Source organism: Talpa occidentalis, unplaced genomic scaffold (assembly GCF_014898055.3).
Source record: "Talpa occidentalis isolate TD23 unplaced genomic scaffold, MPIMG_talOcc4v2.1 talOcc4.16, whole genome shotgun sequence".
Taxonomy (NCBI): domain Eukaryota; kingdom Metazoa; phylum Chordata; class Mammalia; order Eulipotyphla; family Talpidae; genus Talpa; species Talpa occidentalis.
Genome location: NW_023601653.1, coordinates 78,776,534 through 78,801,610, shown reverse-complemented (window position 1 = coordinate 78,801,610; position 25,077 = coordinate 78,776,534). Strand labels below are relative to the sequence as shown.

The 25,077-nt window shown below is 53.1% G+C and overlaps 1 protein-coding gene across 1 annotated transcript; it reads left to right on the top strand.

The window, feature by feature from the left end:
* Positions 1–8,788: 8,788 nt before the first annotated feature.
* On the top strand, positions 8,789–19,796 carry KRT77 (keratin 77). Its single transcript, XM_037514798.1, has 9 exons — positions 8,789–9,316; positions 13,865–14,079; positions 14,318–14,378; positions 14,845–14,940; positions 15,930–16,094; positions 17,578–17,703; positions 17,801–18,021; positions 18,446–18,480; positions 19,522–19,796. The coding sequence occupies exons 1-9, from the start codon at positions 8,789–8,791 to the stop codon at positions 19,794–19,796; spliced, it is 1,722 nt and encodes a 573-aa protein (XP_037370695.1).
* The last annotated feature ends 5,281 nt before the right edge of the window (positions 19,797–25,077 follow it).

The following is a 25,077-nucleotide window of genomic DNA, read 5'->3' as shown; positions in this document are numbered from 1 at the left end:
GCAGCCGCAGCCCCGAGCTCTCCGGGGTCCTCACCCGTAGTCAGACGCCCCCCGCCCTTCTCCTGCTGGTGCTTTGATTTCCCCTGAGCGGGTCTTTCCCCCTTTTTGGCTGCAAGAAAAGAATTCTCTGTTCTGTATTTCTGTATCTTCAATAAACTGCATTGTGTTTCAGACATAGTGGTAGAGTTTTCATTCTGGTTTCCAAGGCCCCTGGGCCTGATCTCTACTACCAGTGGGTCCCGGGCATCCCTTTTGCAAGAGAGGTCTGGCCCAAGCCCGGAGGGAGGCAGGCCCCGGGGCGGAGGTTCTGAGAGTGCGAGGGCTGGAGGTGCAGGGCGGTGCCTCCACCAGACAGGACTCGTCAGCTTTTCTAATTGATAGGATTTGAATGCATGAAGATTTCACTGCATTTGAAAGAAGTTGTAGATTCGATTTCCTTGCTTTTGAGTAATTCCAAATGTTCGAAATTGTTCAGCAATTATAGCTCGTTATGATGAGTTGCTGATCATTAAATATTCTTTTTTTAAAAAAAGATTTATTTATTTATACAAACAATAGGTACAGTCAGAAGTGTGGGAGGGTGAGAGAATCCACCAGAGACAGAGCGGGGAGCAGAGCAGGCAGAAGGACCGAGGTACACTGCTGAGGGGAGCAGCGGGCACGGCAGGAGAGGTCTGAGCTCCATGTGGGACCCTTGCTGGTGGCCGGGGATCGAACCAGTGCTGCAGAGGCTGCGGGCAGCTTCATAGCCCAGTGCTCAACCGCTGCGCCACCAGGGAGGCCCTCATTAGATATTCTTAAAGGCAATTATAAAAATTTCAAAAATACAAAAATGCAAGGTTACTCCTCCCCCACGCCCAACACACACACAGTTGGATAGAACACCGTTTGAGTGCAGGACCAGGGAGCCCCCTCTCAAACCAGGAACATACAGGTGGGAGAAGCCAAATACAGATGCACCTGGGCGATGGTGTGGGTTCGGTTCTAGATCACAGCAACAAGGCAAGTCACGTGAATTTACTGGTTTCCCAATGCGTATAAAAGTTGTTTCCGCTACATTCAAACTCTATATTGTATGTGTTTCCCAATGCAATAGCATTGTGTCATTATTTTTTTTTATAGAAGCATGCTTTATTTATTTGTTTGCTGGTTTGTTTGTTTGTTTTGTTTATACATGCACTGGGTACAGTCAGAAGCGCGGGAGGGTGAGAGAATTCACCAGAGCCAGAGCAGGGAGCAGAGCAGGCAGAAGGACCGAAGTACACTGCTGAGGGGAGCAGCGGGCGGCAGGAGAGGTCTGCGCGCCACGTGGGACCCTCCTCTGGTGGCCGGGGAGCAGCCGGGGATCGAACCGGCGCCGCAGAGGCGGCGGGCAGCTTCGCAACCCAGCGCTCAACTGCTGCGCCACCGGGGAGGCCCGCATTGTGTCATTTTTTAAAAAGCAAAGGATATAACTTAATTGAAGAAAATACTTTATTGCCAAAAGGAAAAATGAAAGGAGCGCAAGCTGGTGGACAAATTGCTCGGTTGCAGGGGTCACAGAGCTGCTGCTTGTAAGAGGTGCCGTATCTGCAAAGTGCAATCGATCTAGTTGTGTCTGAGAAAAGTTGGAAAACATGAGAACCTGCAGAAGCACCTTTATAGAGCACGGTCCTCATTAGCATAAAGGACTGGCTAAGGGTGTCAGATAAACAAAGAAACAAAGAGCACCTGCGGCCTTATGGTGATCACAGAAACCCTTAGATAAGACGGGTGGGAAGATGGGGAGAGATCATCAGGTTAGAAACACCAAACAATTGCAGCTTCAGCAGAGAATGTTCTAGCTCCAGACCGAAGAGCTTACCTGGAGTCATCTAATTCTGAGAGAGGGAAGCCTGAGGATTGTTCCACTGCAGCCTGCTCTCAGCTGGGCTGTGACCTCGCCTCTCAAAACCAGGCCCACTGTTGGCCTCACATCCTGCTGGGGCATCTTGGTGCCTGCAGCCTGGAGGGATGTGTCTTTGGCCCCTAATGACAGAGATTGCTTCCAGCTTGTCTCAAGTTTCTTGTTACCAAGAAATTACACATCCTTTTAAGTCTGTGATTAAAGGTTTTTTTTTTTTTTTTTTTTTTTTGCTTCTTTGGAATAATTTGCAGTATGTCACAGGGTCTTGCGTTCCTCCTCTGAATGATTTTCTGATTTGTTAAGGGAAGCTGAAAGGAAAATGTAGTTTTTTTCTTTTTATTCATTAAAATTTTTTTTACATTGTTCATTTTTACACAGTATTTGATTTCTCCCCTCAGGTGCAGTCCCTGTAATCCCCCCTGCCCCCCACCATCAGCTGTGGATATCACCATAGTCACTTGTGCTGTTCCCACCCCTGTTTTGATCCCTTTTCCTCCTGGATGGAAAATATAGTTGGGTGCATAGAAATTTGTGTGTATTGTGGAAAATACAATAATCTCTAAAGTGGAAGCTGTCTTGTTATTTGCTTGGCCCTCTGCTGATGGCATTTATGAATTAACTCATGTAACCTTCACAGAGGTTGCCAGTGTTATTACCTCCCCTTTACCACTGAGCCCACTGAGGCATGGAGTGATGGATGAACTTATTCAGGATCATAAGATTAGTAAGTGGTGGAACCAGGATTCAAACTCCAGAAGCCTAGGCCCAAAGTCTCCCTAAACTGCCTCATAAAGAGAAAGCAATACAGTACAGGGGTGGGCATGTTGGGGAGTGAGGGGGTGCGCTCAGACTTTGAAACCTACTTGCCCAAATGTGATCTGAGCCTGCCACTTACAGGCTGACTTGTGGGCAAGCTGTTGGCACTCCACCCTTCCAACCCCAACCCTCCAAATCTAAGCAGAAAAATAGAGGTTGTTTGGATTGACTGGGACCATCTATTTAACTCCTGATGCATAGTAAGCTCTCAATAAGGGGTTGTTGCTATTTATGGTCAACATTTCAGAACCCACCTATTCTTAACTGGAGAGAATAATAACAAACAGTTAATTTCTTATGTTTGTATTGCGCTCGAATCTTTCCAAGCAGGGACAAGGTGAGGCACAAACTGGGGATTTCCCGAGTCTCATACTACCCCCCTTGGATCGGAAACTCTGATCCCTCCCGCCCAGCCTTGTCACCTTGAATGTGCCCTCGCTTGCTCTTCGATCCAACACATAGAAAGAAGCATCCTCTGCCCAGGCAACCCAGTTTCCTTCTGGGGACTCAAAGTTTCCCTTGGAATTTAACCCAAGTCTAACCTGCAGCCTTATTTGCCTTCGGGTCCACACCTGCACAGTTTTGCCTCAGAGACTAGAGAGCTGGCAGCTTTATGCCTGGCGTATAAGTAGTCATGGCTTCAGCATGTGGGATGGAAGCACTGAATATGCCTGAGCAATATTACCTCTGGACTTTGGCCATGAGAACGTGCTGCTGTGAGTCCTTGTAAAAAGTTTCTTCCATTAAAGAAAGAGCACTTATGGGGTAGAGACGAGGAGGGGGAGGAACCTAATCTAAAGGTTATCAGAGCTGGGGTCCTGGTTTGGGTCCTGAAGAGCTGCACTTGAAGACTTAGTTGTTGCATAGTCAAACTATCCAACACCCAAACACCCATCCTGCCCGAACGCCCATCCTGCCCAAAGTCAGAGGCTTGCCAGGGGTAACCCTGTGGGCCAGCACCCCAGGGCAGGACCTGTTAGAGATTAGAGGTGGGGTTCCCCATGTGTCCATCTTTTCTAGGCTGCAGGAGCACAGAGGCTGCGGGGAATTCCTCATAGGCCTCCTGGTTCCTTGTTGGATCGGGACGGGGAATTCCCATCTAATTCTCTAGTTCTCTCAACTTTTCCCTGTAACCTTGATCTAGTTCTTTCCTCTAGTTGTACTTACTTTCTTGTCATAAAATGAAGGCGCTGGGCTGGTGGTCTCTGACACTGGTGCAGGTCTGTCTCGTACAGGGAGTCTAACAGAGGTCTGAGGATGTGGGAAACCTAAGCTAGGAATCCATTCAGTTCCAGGAGGCTGCCCTCCCTGATCCCTGCCTTGTCATTGCCACCCTCTGCTGCCCGGGGCCACAGAAACTCACATTCGGGGAGATTAAAGGCCATCCCTGCCTGAGCTGCCAGGCTGCCGCAGCCCCCTTGGGGAACAGAAGTCCTTCCTGGCAGGGGCTGGAGGGTGAAATTCTCCTTCCCTCCCCCACCCTCTGCCAGCCTGCTGCTCTCTGATGTCTATCTGCAGACCTGGGAGACGCAGGTCTCCCAGGGAGCAGATTTGCCGGGGCTGCCCCTGCCAGTCATGCCTGCACCTCCTGGGACCCTGCCTCCTGCTGCCTGAGCCAGATGTGGCGGCTGATAACTGCCCTGGGCCTCACCCTCTTGGCAACCCAGGGTTTCGGCAACTCAGACAAGATGGGCCAGCTGGAGCCTCAGCTGACTTTCCGTTGTCCTTTTAAGGAGAGAACTGGGGCAGGCAGGGAGAGACGTGGCACAGAGGAGGGGGCTCATTGTTCTCCAAAGACCTTGGTCCCTCTGAGACACGTGCGGGTCTGGAACCAGAACGCCTGGGGTCAGCTCTCTGTTCCTCCGCTTTCTTCTGTGTGTCCTTGGATAAGTTACTTTTCTCTCTCCAGGTCTCCTTTTTCCTCATCTGTCCGGAGAAGACAACAAGAATACCTTCCTTTTAATGTTGGTTTTGGATTTAAGGAGATTCTCCAGTTACAGGCCTCACACAGCGCCAGGCCCATGAAGGCACCCGATAGGAGCCTCATTCTGATGGTGGTCATTACTGTTTTGCCTGAATGGGACCTTTAGAGGACAATTTATTTCTCCTCTGCTTGGCCCAGGTCAGCGACTCCCCAACCTGCCTGCTCATTAAACCACCTGAGACCTTCGAAAAACTCTGAAGCCCCAACCACACCCCAGATAAGTGAAACCAGCCTGTAAGGAGGGCACCATCCAACCAGGCGAAGGGTGTCTTTTAGGGATAGTAATTTGTTCTAGAAACTTCCTCCACTATCCAATACTGACCTGAGGGTAAATATCTCCTTTTGGACAGGTAATATCTCTCATGCTTCACTTTATTTATTTATTATTTATTTTGTCTTGCTTCACTTTAAACCAATTCTCTTTTGTCACGAGGGAGTGCAGAATTACCCTATGCCCAAGTTGATAGCGTTTGCTAGGAATCTCCTATCCTAGCCCTTCAAGGGGGCATCCAGCTGACAGGAGACCCAGACTGGAGTGTTGGTATTGGACGCTGGCAACTGGTCATAGCCAGTTACTACAGAAGCTTTGTAAACTGTACTGGAGCTTCCTCTTGTGTCTGATCGCTGTTTAACATCTCCCCATGCTCCCCACGCGGGTGGGTGGAAACCTGAAACAATGCCAGACAAATTCCACTCCAAGACCTCTGCACCCTCCATGAGTGAGCCAGGCTCATCCCCACTGATTGCCAGCTCTTCCTCAGGGCAGGGTGCTTTCTGCCCGCGTCCCTGTGCCCACGTGCCTACCTCCCCCCTCCCCACCGGCCAGGACATGGTTCCTCCAGTCACCCACCCCAGAGGGAGTGCCTGATCTCGTTCTATCCACCCTTCCAGGTTAGTTCCCGCTAGATCCCTGCTCCCACCAATCCTACCCCAGTTACTTCTCCTTTTAACAACTCCCAAAGTACTCTTGGTCCCAATGCTGTCACCATGGCTACAAAATGACATCAATCATATCAGTGATGATTTTGTAATATTTATTGTCGAGTGTTGTGCTATGTGCTTTAACTATCAAATGAGCAGGATTCAGAGAGGCTCAGGAACAATCAGTGGCTTCAGCATAAAATCAGTAAATGGGGTGAAACTCTTGGCTTCCAGGCTTCCGTGTGGTCTTCAGTGGCACTCACTGGGCAGGCCTTTGTTCTTGGCACACTGTGTCTGGCAATGCGGGTGGTACTTGGGGTGGGAAGGGGCTCCTGGCCCAGGAAGTTTGGTCCCAACATCAAGGAGTTCCTATGTATCTCATTGGTAGTAGTGACAGGTGTGGAGGAATCAAGCTACGTGTGCTCTTCAGGCTGACGGTGAGTGACGCCAGGAAGCGTGGCAGTGGCTGCGGCCGGTGTTGCTGGGGCCTAGACTCCTCAGGGAAGGTTACGTGGAGGTTGTGGGAAGGAACCCCCCTTGCTTGACTCTGGGGTTTCCTTCGTGCTTTTCTGGACTTGATCTTACTGCATATTATAGTCGTCCTGCGAAGCTGGCGTCATTATTTTGCAGGCCGGGAAACAGAGGCTCAAGGAGTTAAGTGACCAAGGCTCGGGGGCATCAGGGGGCAAGCCAGGATTCAAAGCCCAGGGATCTTCCCCACCCCACTGTTGCCCCTTGCCTGGGGACTGCCTCCTCTCCTCCATGCACCCTCTGCCTTCCCTCTCTCTGCCTCTTTGCCCAGCCTCTACCTGACTGAGAGTCCTGCAGGGACTCTCATCTGCTGACCCACCCTGCTCACGGCTCCGTTCCCTTTCTCCCTCTGGCTCTGCTGGTTTTCTCCTCAGCTGTGGGTCTAGAGGTTCCCTCTTCTACTCAGAGTTCCTGAGGGGTTAGGCCAGGACTAGGGTGACAGCTGTCCTGACTCGCCCGGGACTGTGCCGATTTTAATATTGAAAGGTCCAGGCCGGGCCAGGATTTGAGGATAGCTGTGTCTGCACTTGTGCAGGGTGTATAGTGCTCCCTGCTTTTCCACATGCCTTCTGGCATCGACTCCTTGAGAAACAGACACTCGGATTCCTGTCAGGGTCTGAGGCTTTAGAGTGGGCGGCAGGCCTTTAGACCACAGGCCAGGAGAGCCAGGGGTGGGACCTGAAACCAGTTCTTGTGATGTAAACTCAGCTTCACGCTCTGCTCTGTCCCACAGTGTCTCCTGGAGACGCTCCCTCAGCAGAGCGCAGAGGTGGCTGATAAGAAGGTGTGGAGCCTGGTGGCTGCCCACAGAGCCCCTCCCCACCTGGGACACCTCCCCACTGCTGCTCCCTGCTTTCCCACCACCAGCCTTTCTCCACCTCCGTGGATGTTGGCAGCTGTGACCTCAGCCCTGACTTTTGTAAAAAAGTGTACTTATTGCCGACATGCCAAGGGAAATATTAGAGAAAAGTCTTCTGACAACCCTTCGCATATGAGTCGCTTTCTGTGCCATTTGCTCAGCCTGCCTCTCTGCATTCTGAGCATTGTGAGCTCTTGGCTGAGCTACTGTTGTGTGTTTAACTTCCTCCATTTAACACCCTATCATTAGTTTTTCCAATGCCGCTTCATGGTTTCCATGATGATAATTTCAAATCATTCCATCCAAGTGGACAAGCTGCTATGTGGGCTGGACGTGTAGGGGTTCTAATCCCCAAGTTTGAAAAAATTATGGTTAAGTTTTCTATGAAAACCATCAATTTTTTTTTTAAAGATTTATTTATTCATGCATACAAGAACCGGGGTACAGGCCAGATGTGAGGGAGGGTGAGAGGATTCACCAGAGACAGAGTGGGGAACAGAACAGGCAGATGGACCGAAATACACTGCTGAGGGGAGCAGTGGGCGAGACAGGAGAGGTCTGCTGTGCCATGTGGGTAGCTCCCCGGCTGGCCAGAATGGAAGCCGTGCTGCAGAGGCTGCGGACACCTTCACAGCACTGCGCACAACTGCCTGCACCACAAGGGAGGCCCCCTCAACTCTTTGCGTCTGGGGACAAGTCACATTCATGTTGACCGACACTGGTGTTTCAGCCCAGGCACTGTGGGGCCGGTGCTTCCCAGAGGGAACACCCCCAGGCCGATGCTGGTTCCAGTGCTTGGTTCTGCTTTGAGATGATGCAAATACAGAATTTGAGGATATCCACTTAGGAACTGAATCAAAAAAATGTTCCCTGTTTAGCAATAGAACAATTTTATGTCTGTTAAATCTAAAAACAAAAAATTAGGGCTTGCATTTTGTATTTCTTTGTTGTTTAAATCGGGTTTTAGGGGTCATTTATTTTATTTTATTTTACTCAAACGGAAAAAGAAAAGATGTTGAGAGAGTTTGTCTCTGGTCGGGGAAGTTACACCCTGGGGGACTCTCAGAGAATCCACAGCCACAAACTCTGGCGCACCAGGCTGCGTCTGTCTCTGACGCCGCTGAGGCTTGCAGACCCACCCCAGGCACCCAGCAGAATGTGGGCACCCGGGCACAGTCTCCTGGTTTCCACTTGCCCTCGAGGACCACGATACTGTTTTAATGATTAAAATTTGGGGTACACATAGTGATGATAACAGTAGGGAGCAGAAGCTGGGCGTGGGCAGGTCACAACAAACCTTTGTCCCGCCGCAACAATGCTGTGGCTGCAGATGCCCCACCCTTGAACCACTGTGGTCCCAAGGCACAAGGTCCCTAGCTGTACCCTAGATCTCCTGGGCGCACCCCAAAACAAACAACTTGGTGGTGGAGTTTCTTAGGCAGATCTCAACTAATGATCTGGGGGAAACTGTACAGGAGTTTCCAGCAACTGCTCCTGAGAGATTGTTGTGCTGTGATCGCTACATATCAGGAGATGAATGATAAATAATCAAGTCGGGGGAGTTTGTCTACCGTGCAATTTCTGCAACTCATAGGTATGAGATTTTAAACAGATGCTGCTGGCAGGCAAGCTAAACATAACTGCTCCCCTCCCAGGGCTCGAGAGATGCCCAGCCCACCGGTGGTATATATATAGGGACTGAGCCAGCTCTCTCAAGGAGTCAGTGTGCCTTCCCTCTTGGGTCGCTGCCTCTTTCTCTCTCTGCTCTGCTTCTCTGGATGCTCCAGCAACCATGAACCGCCAGTTTAGTTCTCAGTCTGCCTTCAGCTCAAGGAGCAGGCGGGGTTACAGCACTGGCTTTTCTGCAGGCTCTGGTGGCGGGAGCCGGGCTGCAGGGTTTGTGTGCCAAGCCCGAGGGAGGTGCGGTGGTGGGGGCTATGGAGGCCACACGAGGGGGTTTAGTTCCAGGAGCCTCTACAATCTGGGTGGCAGTAAGAGCATCTCCATGAATCTCGTGGGCAGATATGCAAGTGGTTTCCGCCAGGGAGGGGTGTTTGGAGGGGCCAGAAACTTTGGGGGTGGCAGCTTCGGAGGCGGTGGCTATGGTGGAGGTGGCTTTAGGGGTGTTGGGTTTGGAGGTATCAATTTTGGGAGCTTTGGTCCTTCTTGTCCCCCGGGGGGCATCCAAGAGGTGACCATTAACCAGAGCCTCCTGCAACCGCTTCACCTGGAGGTGGACCCCGAAATTCATAGGGTCAAGACCCAGGAGCGGGAGCAGATCATGGTTCTCAACAACAAATTTGCCTCCTTCATCGACAAGGTGAGTATCTCGGGGGCAGGCGGGGTATCTGGTCTCTGACCAAATGACCCAAGGGGCTTGTGCCCGGCCACTGCTCACCTCAGGGTTCTGTCTCAGGTTGGTGGGGACTGTCACTTCCAGTTGTGTGTATCCCAGGACCTTAAGAAAGCATTGACCTCATTTAAGCTTCCATTTGACTTATTGGGGAGATTTATTTCTATCTCTTCCTTTTGGTAGGAAGGCATGCCAGAGGTGTGAAAATAATAGACAAAACACACAATGTAGTAGTCTCATTCTGATTCATGATTATTCACTTTCTCCTCACCCACCTACTCACCTACCCATTCACTCACCCATTTTCCCATGCAGCCATGCACCCACCTAGTCATCCATCCATCCATCTGTCCATCTTGTCATCCATCCATCCTCCATCCATCCTTCCAGCCCATAAGCATTTCCTGATTATCTCCCATATGCCAGATACTGGGCCAGACTAAGGGTTATTAGAACACAGGTGCTGCCCTCAAGGATGACCAATGCATCAACAGGGTAGTGCTGTTGGGGTCATGGTAGCTCAAAGGAGGGTGTGACGGGTCAGCCTGCCACGTTCAGGGGCTTTCTGTCTTGTTCAGGGGTCCCATGCCTTCTTCAGGGGTCTTGAAGGTGGAGAAAGAGTTCTTGGAGTAGAAGACATTTTCAGGGAGATGGACCAGGAGGCATGAAAATCTGATGCTTTTAGGGAATTTCAAATTTTTACAATTCCTGCAGGGCAGGGAAGCAGGGCAGGCAAACCATGGCAGAAACCAGGTAGATACCGTGGGGGCTGATGTCAACAGCATGCTATGTAGGATTCTCTCCAAGTTCCCCATCGGGATGAGTTACATCCAGAGCCAAGAATGGACCAGATGGAGCCACGGAAGCTCTTTTCCCTAGTTCTGTGACTTAACCAGGCCTAGAACAGGCCCAAATCACCAGTTAAAGTCTGGTGCAAGAGCTCCAGTAAAGGCCTTTCTCTGGCATTTCTTTCTGTCAGAGATGGCATAGCAGCCGCTGGAGGCTCCTCTGAAAGTTTGTCGTCTTCAGGGATGTAGTGGGTTTGCCCTGCAGCACAAAGGCCCCACGTGTGCAATGACTTCCCCAGTCCCTCCGGAAGCTCAGTGTTGGTGCTACAGCTTGACCCCTAGTCTGACTGCTGAGTACACATGGCCAACTGCCACCCCTGGGCTGTATGGCTGGGCAGACGCTGGGCACGGGAGAGAGTGCGAGAGCTGGGGGAGGAGGGTAAGAGTGCTAAGGCCCAGAGACAGACACTAAGGAGTCTCAGAGAGCAACGTGCTTCTGGCTACTTCTGATCATCGTGGATGGGAGTTTGGCGGAATGCTGTTCCACTTCAGACATGGGCAGGGAGGCCGAGTGTTTTTGTGGAGCAAAGAGTGGAAGATGAAGACGATGCCACCGGGAGGTCAAGGCTAGGCCAACACAGAGTGAGAACAGAGACAGTGGGGGTCAGTGAAATGACCCTGAGTTGCTGCAACTGATCTCTTGAGACTCTCATTTGATTGTGACTCCTGCCACTAACAAGACATCTTCAGTTTTATGGAGTGGAACTGTGGCCAGGGGTCAAAGTGCAGCAGATATGGCTTCTTGTCCTTCCCTAGAGGCATGTCCATGAGAAACAAGTCTTCACTGGTGGGGGCCCTGGCCTGGCCAGAAGGGAGCACGCTTCTACTGCAGCGCTGATGCTGATTTCTGATCTGATAGTACTGCTTTCCTCCTTAATCCCAAACAACCTATTCTTAGCACCGCATCAGAGCTGTAAAAACATCACGTCACTTCTCCACTTAAATCCTCTGTTGGCTTCTTGTCTCCTTTGGAATAAAAGCCAAGATGCTACAAATCCCTCTGACCTACAGCTGCTGCTAATCTCTTGCTTGCCTTTGTGAGAATGAGAACCCCTTGCTGCTAGCACTGTGTGCAATGTCTTGTAGGCTGCAGGGTTTAGTGAGCAGGGGAGCTGGAACTGAGCTGTCCATAATAAGCCTGCACCCCCTATCTGTGTCCTCTCCACCCCCCCTCTTGCTTACTAGCACACTGTTGAATTCTTGTGTCATCCAGCACCCCAAGTACAGTCCTGCCTCAGGACCTTTGCACTTGCCACTTTCTCTGTTTGGAATTCCTCCCTCTAGAGTGGCCTGGCTTCTTCTACACAGATGCCACTGTCTAGGGGGGCCTTCCCTGATCTTCCTGTTTAAAGCAGTATGCCCTCCCCAGCATGCTGTCCCCCCTCCCTGCTCACTTTCTCCAGCACCCCTACAGCCATTTGACTCCACATTTATTTCTTTGCAACTACCCTTGGAAAAGAACACAAACTCCTAGAAAGCAGGGATTGTGGCTCCAGCATCCAGAATAGCGCCTGGCATGTGGTGATTGCTTCACAAACGTGTGTTGACTGAAAAATTGAGTCAGTCCTCAGGTGTCTGGCTTGGACCCTCAGGGTGTGGGAATGGAGACAAAAGCTTTTTCTTTTTTTTTAGGACCAATTACAAAGAAAAGGGACCTCAGGAAGGAAAGGGGGGGGTTCATCTCTTCCGTGGGGACACCGGCTTGGCTTCGTTCAGCCAAGCTTGAATCTTGTGTGCTGGAGACAGTAGCGGGCATTTTCTAAGCTCGTTGCGTGTTATTATTCCAAGACGCTTATTAACTGTCTTCCTTGTCGGCTGCTCTATGTCCGTGGGTCTCGGACCGGGTCCACGGGAGCACTAGACAGAAGGGCCAGATCACTGCAGGCCGTGACAGACGTATGGGGAAAGACGGGGCCCTTGTGGGGGTGACAAGAGGGACATGACTTCAGGGGGGATCTGAAGGGTGAATAGGAATTAACCAGCCGAAGTGCTGGGGAAATATGGGGTGACGGAGCCGCCAGGGGCTCACTGTGGGCAGGGCTGGAGTGTCTTGAGCGGGAGGGAGGGGGGTGTGAGAGGCCAAGTGGGGTGTGCTTTTTCCAGTGACAAGTCTAGCTCAATGTGAGGCCAAGTCTTACCTGCGTTCTCTGAGCTCCCCCTGAGTATTACTGATGGGGCACAGCCTGGGAATATTTTGGGGACCTGGGGAATCATCACAATGACATTCCATGATTATTCTAGTGGTTAAACTCCATTAAAACAGCCAGGGCCCTCTCTGAAGCCAGCTGCTGCCTCTGCAGTTTAGGTGGCTTGGTGAGAGCCCCAGTTTCTTTCACTGAGCTCTTGAGATAATGTGAGTGGGGGGCATTCAGGCGAACGCCAGAGCACTGAGTCTCTGTTTGGCTTGAAGATTCCGCATGGGACCCTGAGATTCTTTCCTCTGGTTCCTAAATGCAGAGACCAGGGCTGCGAGGGAGCGCCAGTGGCTTTCTCGACTCCTGGGAGTGCCGCCAGAGTGAAACAGGCGAGGTGGCAGGCGTTTCTCACAGGGGTGTTGTCTGAGAGACCTGTGAGAACTGGTTGCCTAATCTCCTGTGATAACACTGCGGAAGTGAGCCAGGGAGCTGTGTTCTCGCACGTGTTTCCCTTCAGTCTCCGGCGAGAGTTAGCAGGAGCTGGGCCCTCAGATGGGCGGTCTCCTGAGAGACTGGGCCCTTTGGGGACCCTCCTCAGGGCTACGTTGTGGAGTGTCTTCAGGGCACAAGGCAGTGGGTTCGCCCCCCCCTTGTACCTGAGCAGGCACAGAGGCACCTTCGTCTCGGTGAAGGCTCAGGAGGGAAGAGTTCTGCCTCGGGCCTCTGGCAGGGGTAAGCTGAGGCCCATCACTGTCCTGCGAAGGACAACCATGCACTTGGTCTGCACGGCCGGCTCCTATGCCCTGTGCTGGCCTGAGTGTCCGCTTGGGGGACAAGCTTGGGGGAAGAGGCAGTGAGACTACAGGATGATGTTTCTTCTCCAGTCTCTGTGCTAATGAAGGAAATAGCTTTCCTAGACACGAGACAACCCCAAAGTTCTTTCTCTGAGGCACTAAAACTTTGCACAACATTTTGAAAAAGAAAATTTACTTTCAGAATTCTGTCTGGGTTATAAAAGAATTTAACCGAGGTGCCGTCCGGGATGCATACTGGCAGGCGGTGGGGGTTTCAGGCACGTACACTGATGAGTAAGGTTAATACTCTGAGCCACGTTCTTCCTTCCTTCCTCTTATTTCCTCTTCCACCACCAAGAGAAAGGCGCCTTGGCTGCGTCAGTGTTTCAGATGTCCGATCACCATTTCCTCCCGGTGTGGACAAACCCGGCGCCGAGGGCCAGAGCCAAGTGTGGGGCAGCAGCTACGGGAAGCAGGCACTGGTGGGAGGGGCTGACTTTAAAACCAGGCAGAGCTTAATTTTAGGTGCGTTGACCTTGCAGCCATGCGTCAAACAGCCACCAGAAATCACATTATGTCCCTGTGTCTTGGTCTCAGAGAAAGGGGCGCTCTCTGGGCCTAGAGGGGCATCTTGAGTCTCTGAGGTCGGGATATGCTGAGGGGCTGTGGATCTTGTGGACTATGGGGGGGCTTCTCAGACCCACACTTGGGGTACACTTGGGCATCTCTTGTTCTCAGGTGCGATTCCTGGAGCAGCAGAACCAGGTGCTGCAGACGAAATGGGAGCTGCTGCAGCAGGTAGACACCTCAACCAGGACCAACAACCTGGAGCCCATCCTGGAGAGCTACATCAACGAGCTGCGGAAGCAGGTGGACTTTCTCAATGCGGAGCAGATGCGCCAGAACACGGAGGCCAAGAGCATGCAGGATGTCGTGGAGGACTACAAGAGCAAGTGAGGCTCGCGTGGGCACAGGGGGCCAGGAGAAGCAGGGCAGGGACCTGATTCACCGGGCATGATGTCCTGGGCTAGTGTTAATGTGTAAGGGGCGCTGTGAGGGCCCCCTGGCTCAGGCCGGTTCGCCATGTACACCTGCAGGGGCACCATTTTGCGTAGGTAGCCCTGCTAGGAGGGCATTGCCATCGGTGGCCCCTACAGTCTGTTTGTGCTTCTTGCCTTCCCCTACCCCTAGATATGAGGATGAAATCAACCGGAGGACCAACACTGAGAATGACTTTGTCATCCTGAAAAAGGTGAGGGACAGGGGTGTCCTGGGGGACTGTGGATCCAGGAAGCTGAGCAGGTTGAGGAATTCCTGTGGGGTGCCATGTGACCAAGTGATGCACAGGGTCACCTCCGGCGCCAGATTGTTGTGTGTGTTGCCCAATTGCTGGAGTAAATCCTAAAGTGATGTTGAAATGAACAGTTAGGAATCCTTGAGTTCCCTCTTCAGGTCCTGAAAGTGACAGCTTTTTGATTGTCATTTACATGTCACCTTAGGGGCCCAGGAGGGATGTGGGGTTTTGTGTGTGACTGAGATGAGGAGCTTAGTGTCACACTTCTTTCTGAACAAGAAGACCCGAGATTGCAGGTCCTTTACGTGAGGAAATTTTCAAGCAAGGAAAAAAAGCACAGAGAGGTTGTACAACTTGCCCACGCTGCCCAGCGTGGCCGGCAGCCCTGTGCTGTAAGGTCCGACTGTCTTTGCTTCCTGTTCAGGATGTAGACGCTGCCTATATGAACAAAGCGGACCTGCAGTCCAAGGTGGACACTCTGTCTGGGGAGATCAGTTTCCTGAAATATTTATTTGATGTGGTGAGTTAAGCTCTCCTGGAAACTCCTTCTCTTTTTCTCACATCTCCCAAGGGGCATGGACTGTTAAGAGGTGGGTCCCTGAAACCCAACATTATCTCTAGGGTCTCCTCTCTCTGGTGACCTCAAAACTGTAGCTGCAGTCAGCCATCCTCAGCTCCAAGGTGCAGGATTCCTGGATGGGGCTCTGGGTATTGGAGGTGGGGTGTCCTGAGGCAGGAGTAGGTGAAGGGATCCCTCTTCTATCTGGGAAGTGAGGTTAACACCAGGACATACAACCAGAAAGCTCCTCAGCGCAGTGATGGGGCTCTTTGGGAACTCCCTGGAAGAGGGCAGTGTGGCTCTTAAAGCGAACAAAGGAAGACTGCAGCAGCGAGGCACCAAACATCACCAGCCCTGGATCTGCTTTCACTCTTACCAAACTTGGCTGCACCTGCTCTGGGCTGGGCGCTGTGCTGGGAGCTTTATGGTTAATGATACAATAAGCCAGATCTGGGCACTTTTACCTTTACTCGAGGTGCCTCGGTGTCTGGTGACAAGTCAAAGAACTTTCCCCCAAGACTCCCATTTAGCCCAGGTTCTGCTTTTCCCAGTCTTTTTTTTTTTTTAAAGATTTATTTATTTATTTATTTATTTATTTATTTATTTATTTATTTATTTATTTATTTATTTATTTATACAAGCACTGGGTACAGTCAGAAGCGCGGGAGGGTGAGAGAATTCACCAGAGCCAGAAACAGAACAGGCAGACTGACAAAATACACTGCTGAGGGGAGCAGCGGGCGGCAGGAGAGGTCCGCGTACCATGTAGGACCCTTGCCCGCTGGCTGGGAATCGAACCGGCACTGCAGAGGCTGCGGGCAGCTTCGCAGCTCAGCGCTCAACCGCTGCGCCACTGGGGAGGCCCTCCCAGAGAGCCTTGAAGGTGCAGTAGAGGGAAACTGAGGCCCCAGGAGGTGAGTAGGAGTCAGCCTGTCCTCCATGCCTTGCAGGAGCTGTCCCAGATGCAGACCCACATCAGCGACACCAATGTCATCCTGTCCATGGACAACAACCGTTTCCCGGACCTGGACAGCATCATCGACGCTGTACGGGCCCAGTATGAGTTGATCGCACAGAGGAGCAAGGATGAGGCCGAGGCGCTGTACCAGACCAAGGTGGGCACTGCCCCTCCTCCCAGACTCGGTACCAAAAAGCGAATGTAACTTGAAGACTTGTATCTTTTTTCTCTTATTTTTAAAGGAAAACATGTTTGTTACAGGAAATTGAGAAATGACAGCTAAAGACTACTCATATCTTACTACCATTCTTAACAGGGCAGAAAATTTTCTACCAGTTCTTGTAACTAACATTTATTGAAAACTCACATGTGCCAGGCGCTGCTCTAAGTGCTACGTGTGTGGTATTTCATTTACTCTTTACAACAACCCTATAAGATAAGGATATCATTCTCCCCGTTTACAGATGGTAGAGTAGGAGATTACCGAATTTCCCTAAGATCTTATGATGGTGACTGACAATGTAGTTAAACTCAGGTGTGCATCTATAAACTCCTACTCTCAACTACGACAATGGTTTTTATTCTTATATTTTCCATAACATTAACTTTAAAATATAATTTTGTACTTCTCTTTCACTTAACATTTATGAATGCCTTCCCAAGACATTCAATACTCTCTATCATTTTTCTGGGCAGAGTGATATTCCTTGGTAAGAATATACCCTCACGAATGAGCTCAACATCTTTGTAGCTCAGCTTTGGGCACATCTTTGATCACTTCTTTTTTTTATTTTTGTGGGACCCTCGCCGGCGGCCAGGGATCGAACTGGCACTGCAGAGGCTGTGGGCAGCCTCACAGCCCAGCGCTCAACCGCTGCGCCACCAGGGGAGGCCCTAATCACTTCTTGAACATAAATTGACTTGGACTTTTTTGGAGGGTGAGACTCTCCAGCAGAAGAGTCAAAGACCAGTCACTAAATTCTGAACAGCTGCCACGTAGGGACCTACTTTGTGGATTACCTGTGGCAATGCCACTCTGGGTTGGTCTCTGCCCACTCTCCTGCAGACAGGTGTTCTGCGTGACGTGGATCTTAGCACAAGACTGGGAGGTAGAAGGTCAACGGTGAAAACCTCAGAATACGGAGATTCCCTTGACCGATCTTTGTGCCCCTGCCAGAACCGTGGCTCCTGGGAGAGTTCCGACGGATGGGGCCTTGTGGACGTAGAAACAGACACAGGGGGAAATGGGAATGAACTTGGAGCACACCTGGTCTCTGATTGCTAGGAAAACCATCCTGGAAAAGATTAGGAGTATGTTGGGGTGGTAAACTTGAGGAGGTCCCAGTGTGCGTGAGGGTCAGTGCGGAGGCTTAGGTGTCGGGGGGAGGAGGTTAAAAGGGCACCAAGAAGCAAGATTGTCTGTCTGGGATGTGAACACAGAGGCTTGATATGGATATTGGGGTGTGTGTGTGTGTGTGTGTGCGCGCGTGTGTGTGTACAGCTCTAGGGGGGCTTACTCTGGGTACTTTCCCAGGGGACAGCAGCTTTGGAAAGGGTCTGGGAGGACAAACCCACTTCCTTCTGGAGGGGCTCTTGGTGAACAGCAGGCTGACTGGCCACGGTGTTGCTTTGACCCTCAGTTCCAGGAGCTCCAGATCACAGCGGGGAGACATGGAGATGAGCTGAAGAACAGTAAGATGGAGATCTCCGAGCTCAACCGCACCGTCCAGAGGCTGCAGGCAGAGATTGCCAACGTCAAAAAGCAGGTGGGGTGGGCACTCGGCGTGGGCTGCCCGCAATGTCTGCTGGAAGGAGCTCCATGAACTCAGCCCCAGATGGTTCTCCTTCGCCATCTCTGAGCAGATTGAACAGATGCACGGGGTCATTTCCGACGCCGAGGAGAGAGGAGAGCGGGCCCTCCAGGATGCAAAGCAGAAGCTACAGGACATGGAGGACGCCCTGCAGGGCTCCAAGGAGGAGCTGGCCCGGCTGCTGCGGGACTACCAGGCACTGCTGGGAGCCAAGCTGTCCCTGGACGTGGAAATCGCCACCTATCGCAAGCTGCTGGAGGGCGAGGAGAGCAGGTGGGCCACGTTCTGGGGCCACGGAGCAAGATCAGGTCTGGAGTGGGGAGGGGCTATTTGGAGATAAGGTGATACCAGCTTTTCTGGGGAGATGAGTAGCCCAGGAAGAGCAGAAACACTCCAGGAAGAAGCAGAGGTTGTTGGGGCCATTGTCATCATTCCCTTGCCTCTAAGCAGAATGTCTGTCTACTCCAAGGCACTGCAACGGGGTGGTGACCCTCTGACCCCCATGCTAAAGGGTTCCAGGAAAATGCTTAAAGTCCCCTGTGGCCCCTGGGGCTCCTGACCTTCCTGCCTGTGCACACACCTTTCCCCAAGGTTTAGGCTGGCTCTCCCTCCACACACAGACAGCTCTGTTCCCCAGGCTGAGTTTGCTGCCTGCTGTCAGGTTCTATGCTCGGCTGACGTGTGCTCTGTTTCACAGGATGTCAGGCGAGATGCAGAACCGTGTGAGCATCTGTAAGTGGCAGGGCCTGGGATGGGGATGTTGGTGCTGGGTGGGGGAAGGTTCCCCGGGGGCTGGCCAGCTGCAAATGGGCAGTCTGGTATTTTATTTTTTTTGAAAGATTTATTTTCATGTATGCATACAAGAACTGGGGTGTAGGCCAGAGGTGTGGGAGGTGAGAGGATTCACCAGAGACAGTGGGAACAGGCAGATCTTCTGAAACACACTGCTGAGGGGAGCAGCCAGGAGACAGGAGAGGTTGGCTGCACCATGTGTGTCAGCTCCTTGGCCCGGATCAAACTCAGGCTGAAGTGGCTGTGATAGCTTGATAATGCCGACTTCAGCCCCTGCGCCACTGGGGAGGCTCCAGTCTGGCATTTTAATTTCCCGTTCCAGACAATGAAAATCAAGGTAAAGAAATGCAAGTGCAGAGCCTGGAGAAATTCACTGAAATAAATTGTCATGATTTTACTCATGATCCTAATCGTCATGACACCTAGTACCCAGAGGTGGCTTAGACCTCTCTGGGCTCTAGCAAGAGAATGAGCTCTGCCTTCCCTTTGCAGCAGGAAGAATAGTTTTGAAAAGGGAATACTTTCAACCAATGTATCTTATTTTGGAAGTCTGCTGCTGCTGGTGATTAAGGATGTAGGAGGGTGGAGGAGGTGGGAACAGGTGGGAGCAGGTGGGAGCAGGTGGGAGCAGGGAGGTGCAGGGGGGAGCAGGTGGGAGCAGGTAGGAGCAGGGAGGAGCAGGGGGGAGCAGGGAGGTGCAGGGGGGAGCAGGTAGGAGCAGAGAGGAGCAGGGGGGAGCAGGGGGGAGCAGGTGGGAGCAAGTGGGAGCAGGGGGGAGCAGGGGGGAGCAGGTGGGAGCAGGTGGGAGCAAGTGGGAGCAGGGGGGAGCAGGGGGGAGCAGGGAGGAGCAGGGAGGAGCAGGGGGGAGCAGGGAGGAGCAGGGAGGAGCAGGGGGGAGCAGGGGGGAGCAGGGGGGAGCAGGGAGGGGCAGGGGGGCTTCCCTGTCCTCTGGCCTCATCTGGGCTCCCCTGTTCCCCACAGCGGTGCAGAGCAGCCAGGTGACAGTCAGCGGCTCCGGAGGCGGCGGCCGGGGCTCCGGGGCCTCCGGGGGCTACGGCGGCGGGGGCAGCTCCCGCGGGGCCGGGGGCAGCGGCGGAGGTTACGGGGCCTCCCGAGGGGGCAGCGGCGGGGGTTACGGGGCGAGCAGCAGCGGCAAAAGCAGCAGCAAGTACGGGGCCAGAGGCGGCGGCGGCTCCTCCCGCGTGCAGATCATCCAAACCTCCACCAACACCTCGCACAGGCGCATCCTGGAGTAGAGGCTTCCCGGGGAGGCGTCCAGGGGCGCGCGGCCTCTCGCCCCCCTGCACCCCGCGCCGGCTCGCCCTGTCCACCCCCCACGCCCTCCCGACCCCTCCCCACCCCTCCCACCCACCCTTTCCCCATGGGCTCAGCAGTTCCGCCAAGAAATTGCACTGGAGGTGGGGAGGCAGGTGGCCGGCAGGCAGCGGGTCTGGGCGTGGAGGGGCCTGCGGGCGGCCGGGTGCGCTCTCAGCTCGGCCTCCTCAGCCGCCCTGGCCGGCCAGCCCCGGGGAAGGAGCCTGAAGAGCGTCTGCCCGTGGCTGCTGGAGCCTGGATGTCGCCCACACCAGCCTGGCAGGCTCACATTCCCTTTCCTCACCCGCTGGTCTGAACAGCAGCCCACGGCTCAGGGCGCCCACCGATGAAGCCTGTGGGGTGGCCCCTGGCAAGGCAAGGTAGCTGGGCAGGGGCGCTCGGCGGGGGCCCATCCCTGCCTCTTGGTCTGCAGCCTCCCTGTTTCTGGTGGATGGAGGGCGTGGATTAGCCGCCGCACCAGCTGCCTGTGACTCACATCTGCTTCTGCCCCTGAGCCTCTGTCTCGGGAGGCATCATTCCCGGGTTAGCAGGCCGAGGTGCGGGTGTCTCAGAGGGCACACAGCCTTGTCCCTGGGAAGGACCTTTCTTAGCAGCCAGTGGGGGAGCTGGAGGAGGCACTCAAGTTTGTTTGGTGCTGCCCGTCCTGACAATTCCGTTCTTTGGGGATCGAGACATCTGAGCTCTGCTCCATCACTGTCTCCCAGGGCGGGCCCATCGGTGGGCACCTTCAGGTCAACTCTGCTCTGCCCGGGTGTCCTGAGGACTTCAAGGTTGAGACTTGGTTCTTGGGAGGGGTCCATCCTGAACCAGCCAGGAAGCTGCCCATTATTTGCAAACTAGCTTAAAGCTCTTTTCCAGACCCCACAGTCCCTTCTGTCTTTATTCTTTGGGACTGAACATTGTGAGGATTTGACCCTTCATTTTGGGCTTTCATAAGATACTTTGATGTGCTAGAGAGGTCAGCAAGGGGAGGCATTGGCCAAGCTGTGGGTCTTGAGGGAAGGAAGGTGGCTTTGCTGCCAAGATCTGGGGCCACCACCTTTGCTTGCTTGCTAATTCCTAACACCCCCTCCAAGTCCATGCTTCTCTGGGGGCACCTGATGGACTCAGTGTGGGCCCCTGGGAGGGCTGTGATTTCATCATGTCCTGGTTGAAGATGTGCCTTGAAGGGCTTGGCGTTTCTGCTGTTTCTATAATAAATGTTTCTGTGATCTCAACTGCTGTGTGGTCAAGAGAGGATTTGTTTTTCTTTAATTTCTGCAGCTCTCTGACATTATTTATATTTGGAAAGTCAAATTTAATTTTTTTGTTACTTTTTTTATTGCATGAGTAGTACACGATCATGAAAAACCTTGCGGGCACGATCATACTAGCTCGGAAAGGGACCATCCTTTTGAAAGCCGCTCACAGGTTTGCTCAGCAGACATCGATTCAGCACCTCCTGAGTGGCAGGCCGTGGCCAGGGCTCTGGGAATGAATGTTGAATGAACATGTTTCTGAACCTTCAGACGCTCACAACCCAAACAACAGATTGTGGGGGAGGGGAAGGTTCCCAGGCAGGAGGCCTCAGAGGGAGGGGGCGTGAAGCAGGAGCCAGAGTGGGGAGGGAAGGCCCCCGAAGGGAGGAGGCAGAAGGGGGCTGGGGAGCAGAGTTGGGCCAAGTGTGGTCAGGGAGTCCGGGGAGGGCCCCCGGGCATGGGAAAGGTCCATCAGAGCCGCAGAGAGGGTGAGTGTGTTCACGAGAGGGGCGGTCGCCCAGGAGAAGCCTAGCCAGGCAGTTGAGTGGGTGAGCGCGGTGGGGGTGGCTTCATCGATGCTCCTGAGGGAAACCGACGCTGGCACTCAAGGATGGAGCCGGGTAAGCTGTGACCTTATCACGTGAGATTTCTGAGCTTGGTGTAAAGGAGTCACGTAAAAGATTTGACCTACATTCTCATTCCCTGAAGGAATCCAGCAGGACTCTGGGTCCAGGTGCATCCAGACACAACTGTTCAAATAAGCAGCGCATATTGATAAGACGTCATGTTCCCAGGCACACCCTACATTCTTTCTGAGGTTGCTCCGTATCTCACCTGATTGGCAGCAGGCCTGTGAGGCGGTGGGCGTGGAGAGGGACAGCTGGGCAGAGGGGCTGCCTGGAGGGGAGGAGAGAGCGCGCAGGCCGTGAAGTGCCCCCCACGGGAAGTCAAAACTGAGAGCACGAGGACAGGCCAGGGAGGCGGGGCGAGACTGCAGTGGCGATCCCCATGATTTGGGGTGACACCCGTGAGCCGCAGCTGAGGGTAACGGGCACGGGGCCCAGGAAGAGAGGCTCTTCCATAGCAGGACACCTCTGGGAACATTACTAAATCGGAGCCATTCAGGAGACGGTGGCAGGAGGGGTGGGGAATCAGAGACACGACCGCCAGAGGAGGACCTTGGAGAAGTCGTGGGGGGAGATGAGACAGTCCACTGGAAGCGCCTCCATAGGAAAGTGGGGGGGGGGTCCCTGGCTGATGAACCAGCTCAGGTGGGACTGCAGCAGGTATAAGGAACACCTTTTATTGATCCGGAGACGGGAGAGTCACTAGGGAGTTAGCAGATGTCAAGCAGAGCCTGACTAACCATTTGGCAGGAGGCTGAGGAAGGAGTGGAGGTTGGGTGGGGAGATCTGCCAGTGACATCTCATCTCCGCTGCCCCGAGAGTCTCTGTAGTGGAGTCTGAGAAAAAAAAGAATCCTACCTCTATTTCGTATTTGGAAAAATGAAGGTCGAAGCGAGGGAAGGGTCACGTGATGGAGAGGCCAAGGGGCCTAGCCAGGAGTATAGATGAACGCACATCTTCTGGCACCACCAGACTGATTTCAGGGTATGATTTGATTATCCCTGGGATCAGCATGAAATGTGATTCTTGGGGAATTCAAGTTGGACTAGAGGGAATGTATCCAAAGGCAAAGCCAACCAGGGTTCATTTTTCCCATCCCAATTGGGATCATTCCAGAAGACACAGCCCTGCCTCTTGGAAGCCTTGAAGATCTCTGTCATGGAGATCTGGGGCACAGACAGAGGGAGGCGTGTGCCTGAATCCTAGGACTGTTGGAACAGAGATTCCCCAGAACAGGAGCACGAGGAAAGAAGGCCGGGAAGTGGAGGAAGTCTGAGCCCAATGCAAAGTCCTGAGATGCTCTGGGGCCATGGGACTAGCCCTGAAAGACAGGGAGGAGGTCTCCTGGTAGGACAATATCCCTGCTCGAGGCAATGCACCATCCCACCAGGAGCAAAGGCCTCTCACCTTTAGCTCACCCCCGTGAAGTCAGAAGAAATTCCATGTGCAAAATGTTCCCACATGCAGTATCACTCCTGACTCTCACTGGCCCCGGGAGAAGGTATAGAGACCATGTGTGGTCCCGCCAGGAACCATGGAACACTTCATCCTGCTCTGGACAGTGCTGTTCAGAGCCTCAGAGGGGGAGCGAAGCTGTCCATCCGTTCGTGAGCAGAAGGGTGGACAGGAGTGAGCCTGGCACTCAGGATAGGACTCCCAGAGAAAGCTTGCCAGCTGCCCCTCCCTCCATGAGGCAGTGGCAGGGCGGGGTGCTCTGAGAGTCTAAATTTAATTCCACCAGCTTCTCATCTACATAGATTTTGATCTCAGGACGTGATGAAGAGGAACAATCATTGGCTCAATAACATCCTAACTCCATTTGACCTTGGACAAGGTGTGCATTACTGGGCTGGGAAAGTCCTCAGTCTACGGAAAAGTCTCTCAAGAATGTTGCCTCGCCCTCCATTACCAGGCCCTTAGCCCAGGATGTATCTGTAAATTATGAGCCAAGTGCCCTGACAGTCCATCTTCAAGCTCGGTGTAATTCCTATTGTTCTGTTGGACCTGCTGCCCTGGTTTTATCGCCTTTCTGATCAGCCCAGGGAACCTGATGTCTTGGGAACCTGATGTCTTGATCAACACTCTGTTGCAAGGCGGAGCTGGGAATCGGGGATGCTGGGAGGGTCAGTCCCAGGACCGGCAGGGCTGCTGGGGGCTCTGAGTGCGCAGCGCGGCTTCCACGCCTGTGCCAGGTGCTCAGTTCCGGCGCCTACCCGCCCGCGGAGCAGGCTTTCCACGCGAGGCCGCTTCCGAGTCCAGCCAGCTCCCTCGGCTGCAGCCGCGCCTGGCATTACCGGCACGAGACGGCTCGCTAACTCCCCTCTCACAGATTTATGGACCCCTAAGGTTTTCTCCCGCTCCATGACTTGTTTCAAGGACTTAGCTTTCCTTTCTGGGTCTTCTCACGGTTTCCAGTGAAACCCTATTTCCAGTAAATTTTTGGTGATATTTAAATACCACGTAGCTCCTGGCACATAGTTGGTGTACACAGACGTCAGTGCCACTTTTCTCTTCCATTTTCTCTTTATTTTATAAAGAAGTTTATTCCCAAGCTTTTCCTGAGTGTTATGTCATCTTCTGGGTCCTGTCAAATGCAAGGGCAGAGAATCCCTCCTTTCTAGCATCTACTATAGTCCAGTTTCCCTGCAAGGGCGACAGTACCTACTTTACAGATGAGCAAACAGGCTCAGAGAGGGCAAGCGACCTGCCTAGGGTCACACAGCTAGAAATGTGCCATCAAGAGCGGAGCCCCGTCTGGCTGACTCCATGCCTTAGAGTAAGACACGCTCCGCTCTGCCCTCATGTCACATTCATCGTCGGCGTCTTCCTTTCTGGTCTGTCCTCTGCTCCGGTGCTGCTAGTCAGAGGCTCCGGGGCCCTCCTTTATTGTCTCTCCGGAGAGGCTGCCCCTTGTTCTGCACGTTTCTCTCCTGCAGAAGCCTCAGCCCCTCCTCTGCTGGCTGCCGCTTTCAACATCTCACCCCGCCTCCCCTTGTGCTCTCCTTACTCCTCCCAAGCTTCATGCCCCACTCCCCTGAAATTTCCTTCTCCCAAGTCCCTGGTGGAGTCCCATGGGCCAGGTGACTTGTCATTGCACGTCTTCAATTCCTTTCTTAGTCCCATCCCTCAAAATGCTCTTAAACCACCACACCTGCCCCTGCCCGTGCCCACAGCCTGCCTGTGGCAGCCTTGTCTTAGGGATCAATTCTGGTGCGTGTGTGAGGGTGTGGGTCCCCAGGATTGGAGGTGCTCTGTGCACCACTCATGGGGGTACCCCTCAGGTGCAGGGAACAGGGGGGTGAGAGCATGGGCAAAGAGGAGGTGCTGGGAGGACACTC

Coding starts and splice junctions, on each gene's coding strand:
- KRT77 (XM_037514798.1), top strand. CDS start 8,789: ATGAACCGCCAGTTTAGTTCTCAGTCTGCCTTCAGCTCAAGGAGCAGG. Junction 14,941..15,929: donor TGAAATATTTATTTGATGTG/GTGAGTTAAGCT, acceptor CATGCCTTGCAG/GAGCTGTCCCAGATGCAGAC. Junction 18,022..18,445: donor CTGGAGGGCGAGGAGAGCAG/GTGGGCCACGTT, acceptor TCTGTTTCACAG/GATGTCAGGCGAGATGCAGA.